General features: G+C 39.1%; 1 protein-coding gene across 10 annotated transcripts in view; it reads left to right on the top strand.

Annotated features, from left to right (window-relative positions):
• Unc5d (unc-5 netrin receptor D) overlaps positions 1 to 20,651 on the top strand; it is a 533,275-nt gene that overhangs the window by 414,567 nt on the left and 98,057 nt on the right. For 5 of the 10 annotated variants that reach the window (XM_031339458.1, XM_031339459.1, XM_031339454.1 and 2 more), the window contains exons 5-7: positions 7,017 to 7,197; positions 8,012 to 8,179; positions 9,784 to 9,948. In XM_031339458.1, the coding sequence (XP_031195318.1) occupies positions 7,017 to 7,197; positions 8,012 to 8,179; positions 9,784 to 9,948 (514 nt within the window). The remainder of the gene's footprint in view (positions 1 to 7,016; positions 7,198 to 8,011; positions 8,180 to 9,783; positions 9,949 to 20,651) is intronic. The other 5 variants (XM_031339462.1, XM_031339463.1, XM_031339461.1 and 2 more) reach the window with 2 other exon arrangements.

Genomic DNA, 20,651 nt, shown 5'->3' with positions numbered 1-20,651 from the left:
ACACAAATAACTTCCTAAATATATTTAAGAATAACTAAAACACTCCCCCTCTATCTTGTATCTGTGCTCATGACCAGTATGTAGAATATTCTATTCTCTTGGACTGATGTACGATGCTGAATTGTTTGTGAAGGAGCTTGGCAGTGAGTAGGGCAAAAAGAAAACTGCCACAGGTGATGGGTGGAAGAATTTTGAAACTTCATAGATTACATCTATTAAATATATAAAACAGTTGCATGTGATCATGAGTCTAACCAGTCCCGAGTAAGGGACAGGAAAAGTTCACCTGGTAGATGACATCAAGGAATGGTCCATGATGGCATTTTCTGAGGGAGGCACAAGAAAGATTTCCAGGTTGGTATCATCTACAATTTAAAGATCATGGGACTTGGGAGTCAGCCCAGAAACAGCTATCCTTTGCTGGTGGCTCTCCCTTCTTCTAGACTGGGTGTCTTTTGATTTTGGAACCAGATTGACATCATTCCCATTCCATGCATGAGAATGTTGACATGCTGTGAGATGGCAGTGAGTACTTATGCTTTTCACTTGTCCATTCATGCTGGTGATGAGTTAAGGGGCGCAATGAGTGGCAGTTAACAATGCACTCCATCCAAGGATTGCAGGTTACCTGGGTTCCAGATTAGAAATTCTCCCACAAAGCATCTTTCTCCCACTATCCAAAGACATCCCTCTATCTGACTGTATGTCACAGTACCAACTGGTAAGGAAAGCACATACACTTCCCAGCTACATACCAATGGCAAATCAGGAGCCAGCTCTCTGGCAAGCAATCTAATTGCCTTCAATGATCTGTGTTTCCAGATGTGTTTATAAACTGGAAAAACTGACAAATTTCAGACCACCTGTATATAACTCTGTGCTAATCAATGCAGGCATCCTGCAGACCCATAGGCTCATTACTTTCCACATAACAAGTTTCTTCACTTATTCCTTAGCAAGGCTGTTCATCTGAAGCAAGGAAGCAGAAATCAGATGAAAAATTATTTCTCTGCAGGGTTAAGAGCTGGATGCCAGCAACCTTTGGAAATGTTAAGCCTCTCTGTTGAAAACATGGCTTCCCAGCATGATGTCATAGGGAACAGTGATGCAAATGCCTGTGACCCTCAGGTGTCAATGTATTGATCCTGCAATACTAAATGGAAAATGGTATCCCTTTGTTAAGAGCCTAAATAGGAACTTCCAGCTCTGCCAATCTTTCATCAAGGAATTTCTAGAATCACAGTGATATGTAGAGGTTCCTATGCTCCGTGGTGTTCTCTGTCACTTCCATGAGAAAGCACAGCAAGACTCTTACATGCCAACACACACAAGGGGCTCAGGAAGCCCAGTGTGAGGGGAAAACTGTCATCAGAGGACAATGAGCTCTGCTGTTGTGGTGCTGCCTACAGAGCACAGGTTGGGCATTGCACCTTAGTTTTTCAGAGACAAGGGACTAACTGTATCTGGTAGTGGTACATGCTTTGTCACACGGCTCTTGTATAAAATCCCTGCCTCTGTGCTTTCTCAAGCTGATGATAGTCAGACCCCAACTAGCAAGGAAGGACTCATTTGCACCTCTTCCTCTACATTTTTCCTCAGCTGGTACTTATCTATAATTCTTTTCATGGAGGCTGAATATCCTGTAAGTCTGAAGACCTCTCTACAATATATTAAAAGCAAGGGATTATAAAGCAAAAATGAGTTTGTTTTCAGTCTTTATTTTACTAATGCTTATTTTTAAAAGAAAGACCAATCTTACTAGCAAAAGTGGGAAAATAAAAGGAGGCTTAAAATGCCACTTTAAAAAAAAATGAGAGTGAGCTCATCTCTGTGTGGAAATGGAATAGTCTTGTTAATACAGAGACAATGAATCTGTATCTTGTACACAGCACCGCTGCACTAATTTATGTTGCCTATGTGTGGTGTGTGAATGTGTGTGTACATTAGAAGCACTTAGATAATTAAAAATGTTTTAAAGTTTCTCTAAGTGACAAAAAACATAAATCTAAGCACAGTATGTCAATTTTATAAGCCCAGAAAATAGCAAACTGATTACCTCCTAAAGATCCTGCCTTCAGTTAAATGGATAAACTATTAGGTTACTATAAAAGGTTCTACCGTTAGGGATGCACTAATGTATTGACTGTTTATAGACACAGTTAGATTGATGGACTGCAGTCATGGCACTGCTAACACCCAGTGTAAGAGAAGGCATATAAACACCGAGAGCATATGTGCACAAGTTTCTATAGCTGAGTTGGTAGACTGCTTGGCGTGGCCAGTGTCTATGATGGATGGCTCACATTGTACATGTTGCTTCTCTGGAGACTTTGTTGCCACACACAGAGCAGGATGAGAATACTCTCTCTTGTGGCACAAAGACAGTAGGTGCAGGCATGGCCTACTGCATGGCAGGCATGGAATTAAAGTGCTCTAAGTCTGCTGCTGAGAATCGCTCACTCCTATGTCAGTCCCAGGATCTTTCGTCCTTTATCAGTTTTTCAGCTTGGGTTTTCAGATGAGCTTTGAATTGAAGAAATAGTCCCTGGCTAAATATAGAATTGAAAACTGCTATGCTACATGATAAATAAAAGAGATGCTTTAAAGCCAAGGTCATTTTTTTTCACATTAAGAATGCTTTTCCTCAGATGTGCTATAAATACTTGTAGTAGACTAACATAATCCCTCTAAGATCTTAAACATGCATATAGTTCATCTCTGATCTTTTTAAGCATATTTGTGTTTATGACTGGGTTTTCATTTTACAACCTGTAACACTAAATATATGGTTTTGTATTTTAGTTTTTATATTTGTTTTAATGCTTGTGTAATGCTGAATTAAGTTACTGGGTCAGGATTAGTTTGACAGGTTCTGTTGTTTGACAAGATTTCCTTCCATCCTTACTCCCCTCCTTCTTGCCTCCCTCCTTCCTTATTTTCTTCCTTTTTCTAACAAGAATAACTCACTGAGATCAAATTTTCATATCCATTCCTGTCTTGTTTAGTTTTATGCCAACTTGACATAAACTAGAATAATTTGGGTAGAGGAACTCTCAATGGACAAAATGCTTCCATAAGACTGACCTATATGGAATTCTAATGAATATTTTATTGATTGGTTGTTTGGTGGTTGATTGATTGATTGATTGATCGATTGATCGATTGATGTGGGAGAGAAAAGTCCATTGTGGCTAGTGCTGACTCTGGAAAAGTGATGTTGAGTTGTATAACAGAGCAAGCTGAAAGCCAAGCATCATGCCACATGCCTTTAATCTCAACACTTGTGAGTCAGAAGCAGGAGGATCTCTATGAGTTCAAGTCCTGCCTTGTCTACATATGTAATTCCAAAATAACCACTATTATATAGACAAACCCTGTCTCAAAAAAGAAAGAAACAGCGAAGACCTTAGAAGCAAGCTAATAAGGTGGCTTCTATTTTAGTTCTTGCCCTGAGTTTCTTCCTTGACTTTTCCAACCTGAAGAGTATAACCTGAAAGTTATAAGATGAAATAAACTCTTTCCGCCCCAAGTTACTTTAGGTCCTGGTGTTTTATCACAGCAATAGAAACCCTATCTAGTACAATCCCTAATGCTTTCTTTTGGCAAGTTTGAATGGCAAAATGATATGCTAGAAAAATATTAATATACTAAGTATGAATATTTTTAGTACTATCCAGTATAGATACATTTAGGGGAAAGTTATAGCAAAATGGGGTGATGGGGATTTTTTGTTTAAAAGCATGACTAGGTAAGACAACACAAAGAATTTCGAGTAAATGGGACCATGGGTGCCTCAGCAAAGGGCCTCTAGGTCAAGAATCTGAAGTGGAAGGACCTTGCCATGAATTTCTAAAAAAGGATGAAGTCTAATCTGACATAGGGGCATATAGAAGGAAAACCACAAAAAGGGTTCCTTCATCTAGAAAAGAATTGAAAATGTTGAACAATTCCTAACTGAAATGTGACAATATCTCATCTTTGAGGCAGAATCTAGTGTAGAGGCAGGAGTGGAAGTGGCAGGTAGACCAGATAGCCATTGAGCAGCCACAGAAATTCCAGAAACAATGGGGGGAGAAATAAGTAGCAGGTAAACCTGCCCTGTAATATGGTCCCAGTGAAAGCTAAAAGTACCAACAACAACAACAACAAAAAAAAAGAAAGAAAGAAAGAAAGAAAGAAAGAAAGAAAGAAAGAAAGAAAGAAAGAAGCTAAAGGAAAAGATTGTATTCAGTAGGGTTAGACTGTCAATGTTTTTTTGTTTGCTTGCTTTTATTTGTTTTTTTTTTTTTTCGAGAAAAGTTTGTGTATGCTCACATGCATGCAAAGGAATCTGGGGATTCTGATACAAGCATGTACCACTACACTGTCTTTTTTTTTTTTTAAGTAGGTTCTGAGGGCAGAAATCAGGTCTTCAAGCTTATAAAACAAACTACTTACCAACTGAGTTATCTCCATAGTCCAGGAAAACTACATTATAATTTAAATTACTATTAATGATATAGAATACATACTGTTTAATTATCATGTACATCTTCATATTATTGCTTTAATGAACTATATGCCATGTTTATATAGGGGGAATTTTGATCAAGATAAAGGAAGTCTCAGCTTATTTCCATTATTTTTCCTCGTATTATCCATATTGGCCCTTTCCCCATCAAATTTATCATACAGTTGGCCTGCTTTATTTCACAGGTGACTATCTTTTTATTCTTTCTTTAGATTTTCAATCTGGAAGTAGTTCTCTACTTGGTGACAATTGCTTTGAATTTCTCAGTTCTAAGATCTTCTGGAAGCCTTGCCCTGCCTTGAATCGAAGGCACTGGGACTCTTACATTCAATCTCCAGGAACACTGACCAAAGGATCCTGCACTCTAAAACTGATTTGATTATGGAGAGTCACTGAGTTTTCTGTCTCCACCGTCTTTGTAAGGAGAATATGAAACCAGAGGAGAACATGCAGGAAGGGCTTTCTAAGCACTACCTATAGCAAAGCTGAGGAATTAACTCTTTAACAGGCACTTTACAGCAGAATTTCTGAACCAGGAGAGTGGGGGCAGAGCTGTAGCTCTCAGACATGCTAGTTGACCATCTTGTTATTTGCAATGACTTTGGAGTGAGAATGATTTAAAAATCATTGATTCTGTTCATTCTGAAGGGGGCTTTCATCTCACAGGTTGGTGACATTGTTGCTTTAGTCTCAGCTTTTGTTGAGAATTTTCTTTCTTATGTATATCTTGCCATTCAAACTAAGACCTTGGAAGAAAGTTATCCTTTCAGTTTGGGAAAATGGGTTTACCGAGTCCATCAGTACAATCTCTGATGCTCAGTCAATGTTTGTATTACTTGTTATATGGATAACCAAATGACTGAGATCTACTGTGACAGTAAAAAGAGTAAAAAGTTAAAGACATGTGTCATAGACTAATATTAAGATGTGTTGTAAAGTGGATTCCTCTGCACTATGTTGACTAATAGAGCCATAGTCCTTGGCTCTGCATGTTTAATAGTTGATGCCTCTCCAGGATGGGCCAGGATGTCTTCAGGGATTCATAGGGTTGGTAGAGTGAGTGATATGCTTCTTACCTCATGGTCTGTATAACTCTGAGTTGCAGCATTATGTTCATTCCTCTGGGGCTTCAAACTCTTTTCTTTTGGCATTTGGTATTATTTCCCTTTCTCAAATTGCTGCCTTCTTGGATTAATTTGAAATGATGATAATGTTGGTTTCAGAACACTCATGAATGGGCAGTACTTGTAGCAATATTGCTGAAGACCATGATTGCATTTTCATCTGTTAAATGACTCCTTTTTCATAAAGATCACATGCTCTCTGTGAACTTGCTAGCATACTTTCTGCCATTGGAGGAGTGACCCAAATGATCACACAGACACACACACATGCATGTGGGGAGTGGAGGAGAGAGAGAAAGTGAGGGAGGCATAGGAAGAGAGAGAATGGTTCTCCAACTCGTGGGAATCCTGATTCTATAATAAATTATAATTTTCATACATTTATCAGAATATGTTGATAGCCTGAACTAAATGCTATGTGTGCCCATGCTGTCCCAAGACAGTGAAGATGTTTGGAGCAGAAGCCAAAGGCAGAAAAGACACAGTTAAACCGTGGGAGATTACCATTCTTAATAACTTAAGAACTAAGTGTGGTATACCTCCACTAGGGAAGAATAGGGAATGGAGAACTTCTACCTATGCCTTCCTCATGTGTCCCAGGAAATAAGAGTGAAAAACAATAGGAGCCAAGTGGAACTAAAAGGTGCAAAGTGTTTTCCCAAGAGCATGCCAAGAGCAAACTACTCAGAGGTAGATGATGATGGGGCAGTGTGTTCCTTCCAAAGCTCAAGTGGGCTCCATTGGACCTGTGGAGAAGTAGTCACTCAGAAGGGTGCATCTCCAACTCTGGAGAATTCTGAGAGTTAAATGTTTGATTCTATGATTGCTTTTCTTTAGCTTGTCTACATTATTAGGCTTCTATCAAACATTGAATGAAAACATATTTATTTAAAACTTTGCTGAATGAAGTATTCTCTCAACACAAAGTACAAGTCCAAAATATATGTGTTGAGTCTTCTAAGTTATACTGCCCAGCTTTGAGATATCATCATCATCATCATCATCATCATCATCTTCATCATCATCATCATCATCATCGTCATCGTCATCATCGTCATCTTCACCACTGGATTAATAACAAAAGAAAATGACCTAATTGTATTCATTGGTGCTCTGTTACATTTTGAGAAAATGGGTCAAAGTCATTAGGATATTTAAGGTTTGTTTTCCTGCTTTCAGTTTGTTATCTCCAGTGTCTGTTTCCTAAATAGAGCCAGATTTGCTCAGTAATCAGACAGGGTATGAAATTCAAAGAAGCATGTTCACCACACATCTGTGTGTTATATCCATTTCTCTCCCAGCATATCACAAGTCCACACCTGCTATTTCCAGAAGAGAGTTTATTCCTGTGATAACTTGTAAACATCCTTTTCTGCCTTTAGGTGGAATGGCTGAAAAATGAGGAGCCCATTGACTCTGAACAGGATGAGAACATTGACACCAGGGCTGACCATAACTTGATCATCAGACAGGCCCGGCTCTCAGACTCAGGAAATTATACCTGTATGGCAGCTAACATCGTGGCCAAGAGGAGGAGCCTCTCAGCAACCGTGGTAGTCTACGGTAAGACCAGCCCAAAGGCCAGGAAGGCATAGGGAGGGCTAAAAATCAGAGATATAGAGAGCCATGTACTGCACTAAAATTTCCCAGGGCAAGAGCTGGGAGGCTCCTGGGTCCATTCACAGAGTATTGTCCAACTTCACCCCTCTGCCAGGTGAGAAAACATTCCTAACACTATTAATGTGTTTTCTGATCCATTTGTTCTTGAGCTGTTGTGAGACAGCTAGTGGTAGTTTCAATTTATCTCTTTATTAAAAATAATAAAATGGTGAGTTTTTTTTCATTTCCATTGAGTTTATATTGGGAAAGAATCATAGCGGGAAATTTAGGCTTCCCTCCTTCCCAAACTGCCAGTCAGTTCATTTCCTACCAGATGAAATGCACAAAACCAAATATTGTTGTTTGCTGATGATCTCAGGCATTATATAAAGGCAATTCCCAACTACTTAAGTAAAGGCTTTTCTTTCCAGAATAGAAGAGCCAAGGGATTTATTTTTGAAGCACTTAAAAGTAATAGAAATTCAAATGCCGGTATTTTCTTTTTATTCTCTGGACGTTCAAGTGCCTTAGAGATCTACTGATGAGTTCTACCCATTGTTAATGTTTTCCTTCAAAGCATAGTCTCTTGGTTCCTCTTTCAGAAGAACAGAAGAATAGGGAACACTATTGCCTCACAACAGAACAGCAAGTGGGACTCTGAACCATCTCTTCTTCCCCAGATACCTGACTCAGTACCTGGCGCAGTGGCTTGCACATAGTAGGCCATCAATACAAACCTTTCTCCTTTTTTTCTCCCCTCCCCATTTTTGTCTCTCAGTGAATGGAGGCTGGTCTTCCTGGACAGAGTGGTCAGCCTGCAATGTTCGCTGTGGTAGAGGATGGCAGAAACGTTCCCGGACCTGCACCAACCCCGCTCCTCTCAATGGTGGGGCCTTTTGTGAGGGAATGTCAGTGCAGAAAATAACCTGCACTGCTCTTTGTCCTGGTGAGATATACACAGATTCCCTTCTCCTTATAATTCGCCAATACTGTTAAGGTGCTGTGGAGCAAGCAATGTACACTTCGTTATTAAATCACCCTGGTCCAAGGTCTTAGACCATTGCCTCTGTCCAAGGTGCTGATTCTGAATTCACTGTAATGTTACAAACATGGGTGAAACCCTCTCCACAAGGCTTGTGATAGTGGTGTTGGTTAGACTAAGCCACCACCTTCTCCCCTTGACTTTCCCACTCGATGGCATGTATTTGAGTATAGTAACCAGGGATTGGGAGAGCTGCCTTCAAGCATAAAATAACAACTACCCAGAACTTGACCTTTTATCAGGTTCAGGTTGGTAATTATTTGCAATAAAATTGGCAGATTGTCTACTGCAGCGGTGTGCATTTACACTTGGCCTTTCTTTCCAAGTAGTAGAAGATCTCATTTTACTGAATGTGTCTCCTATAGGTTCTTTTGTTCTCTCTTCCTGGCTGTAACCCAGTTGACAAAATGAGAACAACATGAGGTACAAGGTGGCTTTCTTTATAGAAAGCATGTCCTCCAACAGAGAATATAACTGCTCCTGAGTTTCATATGCACCACATAAGTTTAATTCCAAGAACCTTGTCCAGAGCCTCATATCTTTAAATTTTCAATTTGAGTTTCTTTAGAAGCAAAGGCGAGACTCTGACCAACAGTGTGTTTTCAGAGTTTAATTTGTCCTTGTATTTTATAAACATTTATTGAGTGCTTACTATGTGCCAGGTACTGTGCAGGATGCTTTCATACACGCCATGCCATTTACCTTTCCATTGTGACTTTATTGTCCCCAGATGACAGAAGTAGTTCAATGAAGCCATGTGACTTACTTTCTCAGCTGACAAGTTTGTAAAACCAAGACTAGGACTCTGATATTTTTTGATACAGATTCAGTACTTTTTAAATTTTTCATTTTTTCTAACTAATTGGTTTAGATTAAACCTTGTAGCTCTTAACCTACATAAGCATGGCGAAAACTATTCCTAGGAGGTAATGGGGCAATTGCCTCAAACATCTGTCCTAGTCTCTTGGGTTGATATTTAATGGAATTAAGTTCAGTCTTTTCATTTCAATGTACAACAGCAATCTATGACCCAAGGAATTCTATTTCTGTAGGTTCTGCCATCTTGGGGTTTCAGTGACCTGTTTTCATTTAACACTATCAGTTCATGGGGGTTTAACTTTTTATTGTTTAGGGGACTTGGGGACTTAAAATCAGTCTACTCTATTTGCCACTCTAAACTGTAAGCCCATGCTGCATCAACAGACCTCCTGAGGTTCAACACCTAGTTGCCTACCTATCAGTGATGCTCTTGGGCATGAAAGACTGATAAAGAATAGATATTGACCTTATTAGCCAACCAAAAGACTGCAGTCAGTCAACAATTTGCCTAAATATAATCATTGGTCTTATCCTGATAGAGCTTAAGTTAGAAAATAAACTCTTAGAAGAAAGATACCTTGACCTCTCAGTTCGCTCTTATTGGAGTGGCAGTCTGTTTAACATGTGGCTAAGCCTTCCCATAGCTGCCAACTCCTAGTGACAGTGGCATCTGTTGTTTTCCTTTGAAGTGGATGGCAGCTGGGAAGTGTGGAGTGAATGGTCAGTCTGCAGCCCAGAGTGCGAACATCTTCGTATCCGTGAGTGCACAGCTCCACCCCCAAGAAATGGGGGCAAGTTCTGTGAAGGTCTCAGCCAGGAATCTGAAAACTGCACGGATGGTCTCTGCATTCTAGGTAACACCATCTATTTGATGTCCTCAGTATTTGTGGTGATGTGCATATAGATCTGCATGTTTCCAGAAGAATGCCCCAATCATTAACTGGGTTTAGTAAAGCAGCAGAAAGTCAGTAACTAGAAATAAAAAAGCACACACACACACATATACAATATATATATATATATATATATATATATATATATATATATATATCTGCAAAGCACATGAGTACATTCATTCTTGGTACAGATAGAGTGAGTTGTTTTTGTTTTTGTTTTTATCCTGTGATGTTCAGGGGATTAAAGCTAGTACTTGTATATACTAGACTAGTTCTCTATTACTAGACCACATCTTTAGGCCAGATTTTATTAAGTATTAATCAAGTATTTTATTACAACCTAATCATGCAATAGTTCCAGAGAACAAAGTTCTAAAATTTAAAACTTTTAGAAACATGTAAAACCCTGATACTGATTGCTATGAATTTGTATCTCTGAAAATCTTTATAAAGCTTTAAATCTCTTAATACATCTTTGGACGCCAAGGTCCTCTGGCATGGAAAATGTTGCAACTGCATTTGGCCAATGGTGGAGAGAGGATGAATGAGCCCTGATGGTAGTAGTTTTGTCTCACATTGGTCTGGTAGAGTAGGGAATGGAATGTTCATCTCTCAACTCCTGGGCCTTTGTTTTATTTTTAATATCACATGTTTACTACCCCCAAGTGACTCTCTGGAGAGGTTTGAAGGTATGGAAGGAGATTTTCCAGTCAAGGAGAAGCCATTTTAACACGGTCATTTCCTTTATTAGTACCATGATTCCAGACAGCTTAATTGACTTCTTTTACTATAAGTATCAAAATTTATATCTACCTTCAGCTATTAGCAGAGTCATATATTGACAGGACATATCCAAATCTTTCATGGAAGAGAGTATATACTCAAATAATTCCTACTAATATGAACTAAGCTGAATTGATATATAACAGTTCCTTAAAAATGAGACTGGAGCCATCCACGTCCTGTAGAACTAGGTTGCTTACTTGAATACTCCTTGTATAATATTCAGCAAAGAAATGCCACATCTTGGTCGTAATCACTTGGGGAGTATATGCTACTTTTTCTTAGTGAAAATGACACTGTGCTTGGAATACTTCTGGTCAGTCTATTTCTTTGCCTTCATGTGACTGGGTGTTCTTGAAGGAATATACATACTAAGTGTTGCTTTTTCAGAAAAATTTGCATAGTTCATGCACTGTTTAAAATGCTTAATGCATTAAAATCAACACGTTGATACTCACATTACCTTAGTTCTTGACACAAGTATCTACCACCTGCACATGTCAGACCCCATACAAAGGGTGATGATCATAGATGATATAGTCAGAAACTTCAGTATTGGAATCTTTGTGTTCTCCATTAAATGCATACCAGCCATCTATTTTTCCATACACTCATTAGTGCAACAGTTCAGAGAGTGTGTTTCCAACAACTTTTGAATATCACCAAACTTTTCTGAATCATGGCTCAAGATGTTTGACTGCCTTTTAACCTTATGGACAGGTTTTTAAAGAGATACAGTTAGGATTATGGCCTTCATATGTCTTTTAAAAGATGATGATGCTACAGAAATGTGGCTTCTAGTTGAATTTCAGATAATTGTAGTAACAAGCTTTCCTATAAATCACATATTGAACTTGAATATATGACCTTAAGCTTAGTTGTCTATGATGTAATGTGATAGTTACTCATGGGAGACATAGTTCTTAACACTTAATGTAAGAAGTAAAGGTTATCCTATGGGTGACTATGACTTGAATTTGTGCCATGATTCATGCTTATGTACCAACTGAGGAAGAGTCCTGTTTGATGCTGAAAGGAATGATCAGCACTGATAGTGAGCTGCTAAGAGGAGATCCCACTTTATACAACATAGACTACAGAGGGAGACACTATCACAAAATACCAAAAATAAAGTAAGAATAATTGAGTAATTGAGTCAGTCAATACATACATAGTGAATGCAGAGGAAGGGGAGCCCCTTAGGGAAGGAAAGGGGAGGATTGAAGAGAGAGAAATGGAAGTACATTGAAGCTTTGAAGACTATCAAGGCCAGAAATCTTAGCCAGTGTCCCAGTGCCAAGTCCAATGGTTGGCTAAGTGTTAAAAAACCAACAAGATGTGATGTGTCAGGCCAAACGCCAAAAGTCAGGAAGAGCTAGTATTATACTTCAGAGACTGTCTGGGAGGAAAATTCTCTGTCACTTCTGGTAGGGTCAGTCTTCTCTTTGTAAGTCTTTAACTGATTGATGAGGATTACATATGTCAAAATGTCATGTGCGTTACTCAGTCTCCAGATTTAAAAGTTACTGTCATCACCAAAACTCTGACACAAATGTCTAGAATAAAGCAAAACCAGATAGCATGGCCAGGTGGACACATCACAATTATTCATCATAAATATGTATATACTTGGGATTTTTTTTAAGAGTTGTCTTTCTTATTTGGACATTTGTTGGCCATAACTCAGAGCTTTAAGTAATTTATTTATTGAAGAAAGCCTCTTTTTTTTTTCCTGGACACTGATAATGTGTAGGTTTAATCAAACAAAGGCAAATTGCTGATAACCCAGTTTGCATTTTACTATAACGAAAGTAAAATAGCCAGAAAGACACCAAGGCTTGTACTATACTCAGCTTTTAAAGTAGGTGCTCTGTTAAATCCCTCATAAGCTGAAAATGCAGTATGAGCTTTACCCCTGACATTCACTCTCTTCATTCCACTAAGGAATGCTCCATATTCAGCATCTTTTGCCTTCATATATATGTTAGGATATCTGATATATGTTTAAGACTGTGAGCACTACAGTAATCAATAGTTTTAGTGTGAAAGATAGGGAAGTGAGTGAGTTTAGAGGAAAATGAGCTGTATCTGCAATCTGCCTATCAATTGGGAGGGTTGGCTGGTCCGAGCAGCAGGATCTATTCTGTCTTTCTTGACACTGTTCACAGAATGAGTCCAAGTTCACTGTCTTTGTAGGAAGCAGACCAGCAGTACAGTTAAATGATTATCAGTGTTACTCCATGGCACTCTTTCATATCAGCAGATGCTCTTGGGAAACTGCTAGCTCTAAGGGTTGCACCAAGAAAGTTTGGCTTCGATTAAAATAGCATTTGGCTACAGCTTTGAGAAAAAACAAAACAAAACAAAACAAAAAACTGCAGCTTTTTTGAGGCATCTAGGTCATGGTTCAACATGGCAATTTTCTTCATACTAATTTTTTCCTTATGTGCCAAACAGAACCCTATAGCACCTTCTTTTGGAGGTTTGACAATGACATTGTTCAGGTCTTGGATGACTTTCAATGATTTGATTCTCTTTAGCCTCTAATAAAGTATCTGAAGCTCCTGTTATCCCGATGGCTCCCTCTCCCTCTCCCTTTCTCTCTCCCACTCCCTTCCCCCCCCCCCATCCAGATGGAGCTGCCAGGTCTGAATGCTCACTTTAATATTTGGGTGTGACAGTTACTTGTTCACTTGTGGCTGAATTGCAGAACCGTAGAATGATGCTCTCATAGACAGCCACGCCTAAACGCTCTCAAGAAGAAAATAAATGCCTCAAGGCTGGAGAGAGTAAGACTGGACAGTTTTTTTTTTTTTTTTTTTTTTTTTTTGCAAAGAGAATCCATGGATCCAAATTACAAGCATAAACTGAATATCCAAACCTTTTATGGTTGAAAATCGCCATTTCAGGGAAGAAAGATCATTACAGGAAAGACTGGCAGAAAAGGAAGACGTGTATGGCCATGGTTTCTTAAAGTAGGACTTGGATGGCCATATTTTCTGGGTTTAAACAGAATCTTGTATCTATCTGACCTCCATCCTTTCATCTTCACAACATATTTGAGAATCATAGCTAGTCCAGTGTAACCTGTGTGTGCACATGGACAAGAAGAAAAAGATAAAATGGTGGCTGTTTAGATTGATCCTATGAGATGGGAGCCACCTTTTCTGTAGCTTTTTATTCCAATAAAAAGAAAAAAGGTGGGCATTGGCTTGAGAAGATTAAATGGATCTGCTTCAGAAGAAGGGATTAGCCTCTAGATGTGTGGTGTGACTAAAGCCAGAGACATGCCAGCGGGGACTTAAAGAAAGACGAAATCTTCCAGGCAATGCTACCTGCAAACTAATCTGTTCGTCTTGTGAAGACAGAGCATAGGTCACTCCAATATTGACAGCTTGGGACAGGACAGTTGAGTTAAATGGCGGTTTGTTTTCATTTCTGATAGGCACATTGATAAGAAAAGTTTGAATGGATACTTTGGAAGCCGAATCAAAGATAATGACATCCATACAATAGTGGTTCAAACAAACATTCCCAAGGCCCAGCTAATAAAACAACCACTTTCTTTATTGAGCCGTGCACTTAAATGACCTAGAGGAAACTCCTGAAAGGGTGAAATGGTAATCACATGAAAATAATGGTCGCTTTGTTAAGAGTTTTCTCTGACCTCATTGTTATCTATTACAGTAATTACTACTCCTTCCCTTTATTTAGGCCACTGCATAAGAGACATTTTATTCTAGAATAGTTCAGAGCATCTGAAATAACAATTTTTATCCTCCTTGTTTGCCAGTGATTTATGTGGAACACCTATTTTTCATGTAAGAGTATAGAAGACAGACAAGTACCACCTTAGGAACACCAAACTCATCTATTTCTTTCTGTGGGCAAAGATTTAGGAAGAATACTGAAATTACACTTGCTTAATTATACTTGTTTAAATTCCAGAACAGGGTTCACTGCATAGCTGCTTAGTTCCAGCAGGAAGTCTGTGTAGCAAAGACATAAATATTACCTCACGAAGATACTATCCTAATGCAATTTATTCTTAGGTGGCCCTAAAGTATCCTACAGCTTGCAAATTCTTCCCAAGTGGTTTGAAAGTTGGAAGACACCCTCCCATTTCATGTATAGTACAAAGTGACTAAGGTTTCCATGGTAGAATGCTTGCTTGCATGCACGAATGAGGCCTTGGACTCCACCTCCTACACTGCCAACAAGTAATCCAGCAGTAACTCATATTCATAGTGCTGACTAGGTGCTCCTTTTAAAGAAAGACTTGGTAGTTTGCCTTCCTGCATAACAAACAATTGATTAATTCACTGTGGCCTTTGTGTGTACTACACAGCAAATGTGGATGTGATGTTGCAGACACACAGGAGTCATAAGGACGTAGATCTGGGCGCACAGGCAGTCATTAGGCCAGGTAGTAACAACATCTCCCCCCTATCCCAGTAAACCTCGTCCCATTATGGGACACCCCATAAGAAGATCAGTGTATCATACGCTTTCAGAAAACAGTGGAATGGCTGCAGGCTCAAGTTTCCATTGTGTTTAATTTAGAAAGAAAATGCAAAGTAAACAATTTAGTCCTCAGGTGTCGTGATGGAAGTATTCTTTGAAATTCTAGAAGCTGGAACTTTTTGCCTTTTTGCCTTTTGCTTTATGAGAAAAGAAAAAAAACTCTCACTTAATGTGCTATATCCTAGGTAGAATTGAGAATAAAAAGGATAAAAAATAAACCTTGCAAAGAATAACCATAAAACCTCCTATATGTTCTACTCAATATATTCTTATTTTGTCTTGCTTTTTTCATAAGTAAAAAGGTGTCAAATTGTTTTAAGTAATCCTCTTTCCAAATAACATGGACCTTCAACCAGGGGGCCATAGTTGTATGCTGTTAGAAGTCTCTCCCCATATAAACCTGTGAGTGCTCTAGGCCCCACTATAGGGGAATGCCAGGGCCAGGAAGCTGGAGTGGATGGGTGGGTGAGCAGGGGAAGAGGATAAGGAATTTTTGGAGGGGAAACCAGGAAAGGAGATAACATTTGAAATGTAAATAAAGAAAATATCTAATAAAAATAATCATCATTTAAAAATAAATAAAAGTCTCTACCTTCTTACCAGCTAGCTCTTAAACTTTTAAAATGCCATTTGCTACAAGGCCATTCTCCTTGGTCACCTCCTTTTTTATTCCCCATGGATCTATGCTGCCTGTAAACTTGCCTGACAAGGTAGCCTAGCTGAGAATTGCTTTCTCTGGTCTCTCTCTCTTTTGCCTTCTGTCTTCTTTCACCTATTTTTATCCACTCCTCCTAAGCCCATTGGGATGGATTCCCCACCACCACCACCACCACCTCTGTTTACATACTTGTCCTGGAGTTAGGCAGGCCATACTGTGTGGTACTTTAACAATAATGCATGGGTGTTTGTTTACTGTGAACTCATCTTGTTAAATTTGTTCAGGAGAGTAATCAAAATGAAACCTGAAATATAAAGACAATGGACTCTGAAATGGATTTAGGACAGTGGGGGAGGAAGAAGCCTTCATTTACAGAGCAGGTTACTTACAGGAAAATGACAAAATGAGAATATATAACAGCATTTTTTAAAATAAGATACAAATAAGAATAGGTTCCCATGATGATGCAAAATGAAGAAATACAATCTGCCGAAGATCTAGAGTGCTCGTAATGGGGTAAAATATTTGTCAGAAAGTACAAAAGTTTTCTGCTTGTAAATCCACTGGAAGGAAAAGAGAAAGCTTTTGCATCTGGTATCCCCAGTAGGTACTGAACTTGAGATTGTGGGAAGGTATAAAAGACCAGCTTTCTGAGGTGTGCCTCACAGGAGGAAACTGGCAGTCTACATCCAGAAGCACAGCTAAAGGGCCTTTCCGGTTCCTCTGATTATGAGTTGAAACCAGTCATTCTATTTCCAAAGGACTAGAAATGGGAATGAATTCAGGACTGGAATAAAAAAGTGGATCCCAACCAACATACACACACAGAGAGAGAGAGAGAGAGACAGAGAGAGAGAGAGAGACAGAGAGAGAGAGAGACAGAGAGAGAGAGAGAGAGACAGAGAGAGAGAAAGAGACAGAGAGAGAGAGACAGAGAGAGAGAGAGACAGAGAGAGAGAAAGAGAGAGAGAGAGAGACAGAGATAGAGACAGAGAGACAGAGAGACAGAGAGACAGAGAAGCATTCATCTCCCAGCTAAAGGACAGGTTGAAGAATCTAGGCACTTCGGTTAGATCACTTGAGCTGTAATTATGTTTGAATTCCATGAACAGAACTACTCTGAACCAATCTCTTGATTTTCCTAAGCCTAAATGTATTCATCTATAAACAAAAATTATTATGTTATTACATATCCTCTAGAGAAGATGCAGACCCCAGAAGGCTCACACTGCCATATCAAGTATTCCATTTATATTAAAAGTTAAACTGCACCCTGTGTAGATGATGTTTGATAGTAGAATTATATATATTATACATTCCATGTTCTTAAATAAATATCAATAGTGGTGTGTTTTACATATTTCATTTAAATATTTCCTTATGTGCTTGATTAGTGGGTTTCTAATAAAATGTGATATATTTGTCCAAATGAGGAAAGGGGGCACACATACATTTTTAAATCGTTTTTGAGTTGTAATTTGACTAATTCTGTCAGTTTAATAAAAGCAGTATTTAGGAGAACCCCTATAGCTTGTGAGTATTCTTAAACTTCACCCATCCTCATCTCTTCTATTAAGCCACTAAATAGATGTCTCTCAATTTTACAGCCTTAATTTGACCTAAGGATGTAGTCCCTAGCAGAAGACAGGCCAGGTGACTGACCCTAAAGGCCACATCCAGCTCTGTCATTTTATGACATTGACAGTAGTTAAGCACACTAAGGGTAAGGCTCAGGAGAAGGAAGGCACACTGCTAGCCTCGCTGCTCCATAGGCAAAAATGAATGTTCTCCCCCCCAACCCCCCCACAACAGGAGAGGTGCTCTGGTTGCAGAAGCCCAGGAAGCACCTGTTTTCTAACAGTTTGACAGCAAAGGAATTGTATAAAGCCATTCTATATTTTTCAACATAAACTCAAATCTCCTTTGTTATGGAATGGAAGCAGGGATCAAATTAGCATTCATGATGTCTTTTTTATTTGTGTATTCATTTGTTTCCATAGCTAATAGGAGCAGCTTTCAGTAGCTGCTGATAACCAAGGTCCTTTTCTGTGAGGGAAGTTCCAGCATCTAGACTTGTCAAAAAGAAAAAAAAAAAAACAGGATTAGCTATCTGAATTACAAATTCGACATTAACATTGTAATTAGTTCAAGATTCAACTCCACAAAACTCTGCACTCAGAAATATTCATCTGGACTGAAGAAAGATTTAATAACTGAACTTATAGAATCTTTGGGCTGTGAAAGAAATGGCAAGTACCCAGTGGTGAAGGTGATTTAAAACTGAGCAATCTACTCTACAAAATTCAGTGGCCTCCCAGGGTGTGCTGAAGGAAGCAAATGAATGGAGATAGAGGACATCTTGTATCTTGGTTCTACTTCCTCCCTTTGATTGCATATCAAATATATGTATGTCTTCAAGAGAACTGGAAATAGTGACCTGTGAACTGAAGATGCCAATTATCATGACTTCCTTCACCCTTCGAGACTGCTCCAGAAAGATATCATCAAAGAAAAGGAAGCTCGAGTAGTCTTAGATGTTCATATCACAACAATGTTAGTGTTAGATGAAATGGAGAATTCGTAATATCACTTAGAAAAATACAATAGATAGTAAATATTCCTGAGCTAGGAGTCAAGATTCTGTGGTATCAATTCAGATGCTCTGTTAACCAGCTATAACTATGGGCAAGAATCATGATGTTGCATCCCAGGAAATAAGCACACCATGATGTCTAAGTTCCATGGATGCTCTGTGTCTTAGTCACAGTTTCTATTCCTACACAAAAATCATGACCAAGAAGCAAATTGGGGAGGAAAGGGTTTATTCGGCTTACTTCCATCTTGCTGTTGATCACCAGAGGAAGTCAGGACTGGAACTCAAGCAGGTCAGGAAGCAGGAGCTGATGCAGAGGCCATGGAGAGATGTTCCTTACTGGCTTGCTTCCCCTGGCTTGCTCAGCCTGCTGTCTTATAGAATCCAAGACTTCCAGCCCAGGGATGGCACCATCCACAAGGGGCCCTACCCCCTTGATCACTAATTGAGAAAATGCCCCACAGCTGGGTCTCATGGAGGCAGTTCCCCAACTGAAGCTCCCTTCTCTGTGATAACTCCAGCCTGTGTCAAGTTGGCACACAGAACCAGCCAGTACACTCTGAAAGTTGAAAATAATTGTAGACACTTGATGTTGATCTTATATATATGGGTATGTATACAGACAAATATGCCATATGGAAATGAGTAAGGCATCACTGAAATTTCAGGATTCAGAGCTTTTGCATTATTTTGAGATGTTAATCTCATTCTTTTACAATAAAGTTAAAGATTTGAGAGGCTATTATACAGAGTACAGGGCAGCTTTTGACTGAGAAATAAATTGCCCAATACCAATGAAAGACTAGACTCATTCGGGACCCAATTATGGAATTAAGGTTTCTTAGTGCCTATTATTATATATTATATAATGTTATATATATATATATATATATATGTGTATACATATATACAACAATACCTATTATTAGATGATCATTTTACTGCTTCTGATGTAACACTTAGCACTAAGTCAGTCCACAGATACTTAAGAGTTCTTGTTTTATTTAGTTCCTGGTTTTGGTGATAAACTAAAAAAGACTGGCTGCTTTTTCTGTAATAGTAAGTAACTATGTGTCTAGTATAAGGACTGGAGTAGCTTCAAGAACAAAAGCAACTGGCCTTGGTGGACCAGAGCAATAATTCTACCCTTAGGGAATCTGAGGCAGGAGAATGGCTCAGAAAAACCACAAAATGGGAAAAGGGGGAGGGAGGATGTTTGAACTAGGGCTCCTCAGATTATAGTTTCTCTGGAAGAAGTTCTTTGTGAGCCAAGATCTATCACCACACATAGCAAGTGTCAGACATTATCTAAGCAATGAGTAAGTTACTCTAACCTTCCAGCGCCTTCCATTGCATTTCAGACTTTCCCTGGAGTCTGGTGAAGTTATCTATCAGTTAAAAGTTGTTATTTCAGCCGGGCAGTGGTGGCGCATGTCTTTAATCCCAGCACTTGGGAGGCAGAGGCAGGCGGATTTCTGAGTTCGAGGCCAGCCTGGGCTACAAAGTGAGCTCCAGGACAGCCAGGGCTATACAGAGAAACCCTGTCTCAAAAAACAAAACAACAAACAAACAAACAAACAAACAAAAAGTTGTTATTTCTACACTATGGCCTGAATGTTTGCTCACATGAGCATCCGGGAAACAACATCACTAGCTAATTAGCATACTTTTTATAGGATCCACTCTCTGAGCTGATTTCAAATGCACAGCAGATATTGACTGTAGTCCCAGTGCTGGACATTTCATTCCAGAGCTTCCTGATCTAACTATACTGAAACGTTCCACTCATCAACCTTCGCCTGTAGCCCTTGGCTTACCACTAGGGCCAGCAGCAACACTGCACTTTCTGGTCTGAGTTTGACATTTTTAGATTCCACATGGAAGACCAAACAAGCAGTATTTGTCTGTCTGTGACTGTCTAATTTCACGTAGGGTCCCCAAGTCCTTACATGACATTGTGAGTGACTCTTCTGCAAAGCTTGAACAATATTCTGTCATGTATCTATATGATATACCATGTCTATGTCTATGTGTATCCCATTCTACCAGCTGTCCATGACATTTTTTTGTATCCATTTGTCAGTGGGCCTTTAAATTTTTTCT

This window comes from Mastomys coucha, unplaced genomic scaffold, assembly GCF_008632895.1.
Source record: "Mastomys coucha isolate ucsf_1 unplaced genomic scaffold, UCSF_Mcou_1 pScaffold22, whole genome shotgun sequence".
NCBI lineage: Eukaryota > Metazoa > Chordata > Mammalia > Rodentia > Muridae > Mastomys > Mastomys coucha.
This window is presented reverse-complemented; position numbering and strand designations above follow the sequence as displayed.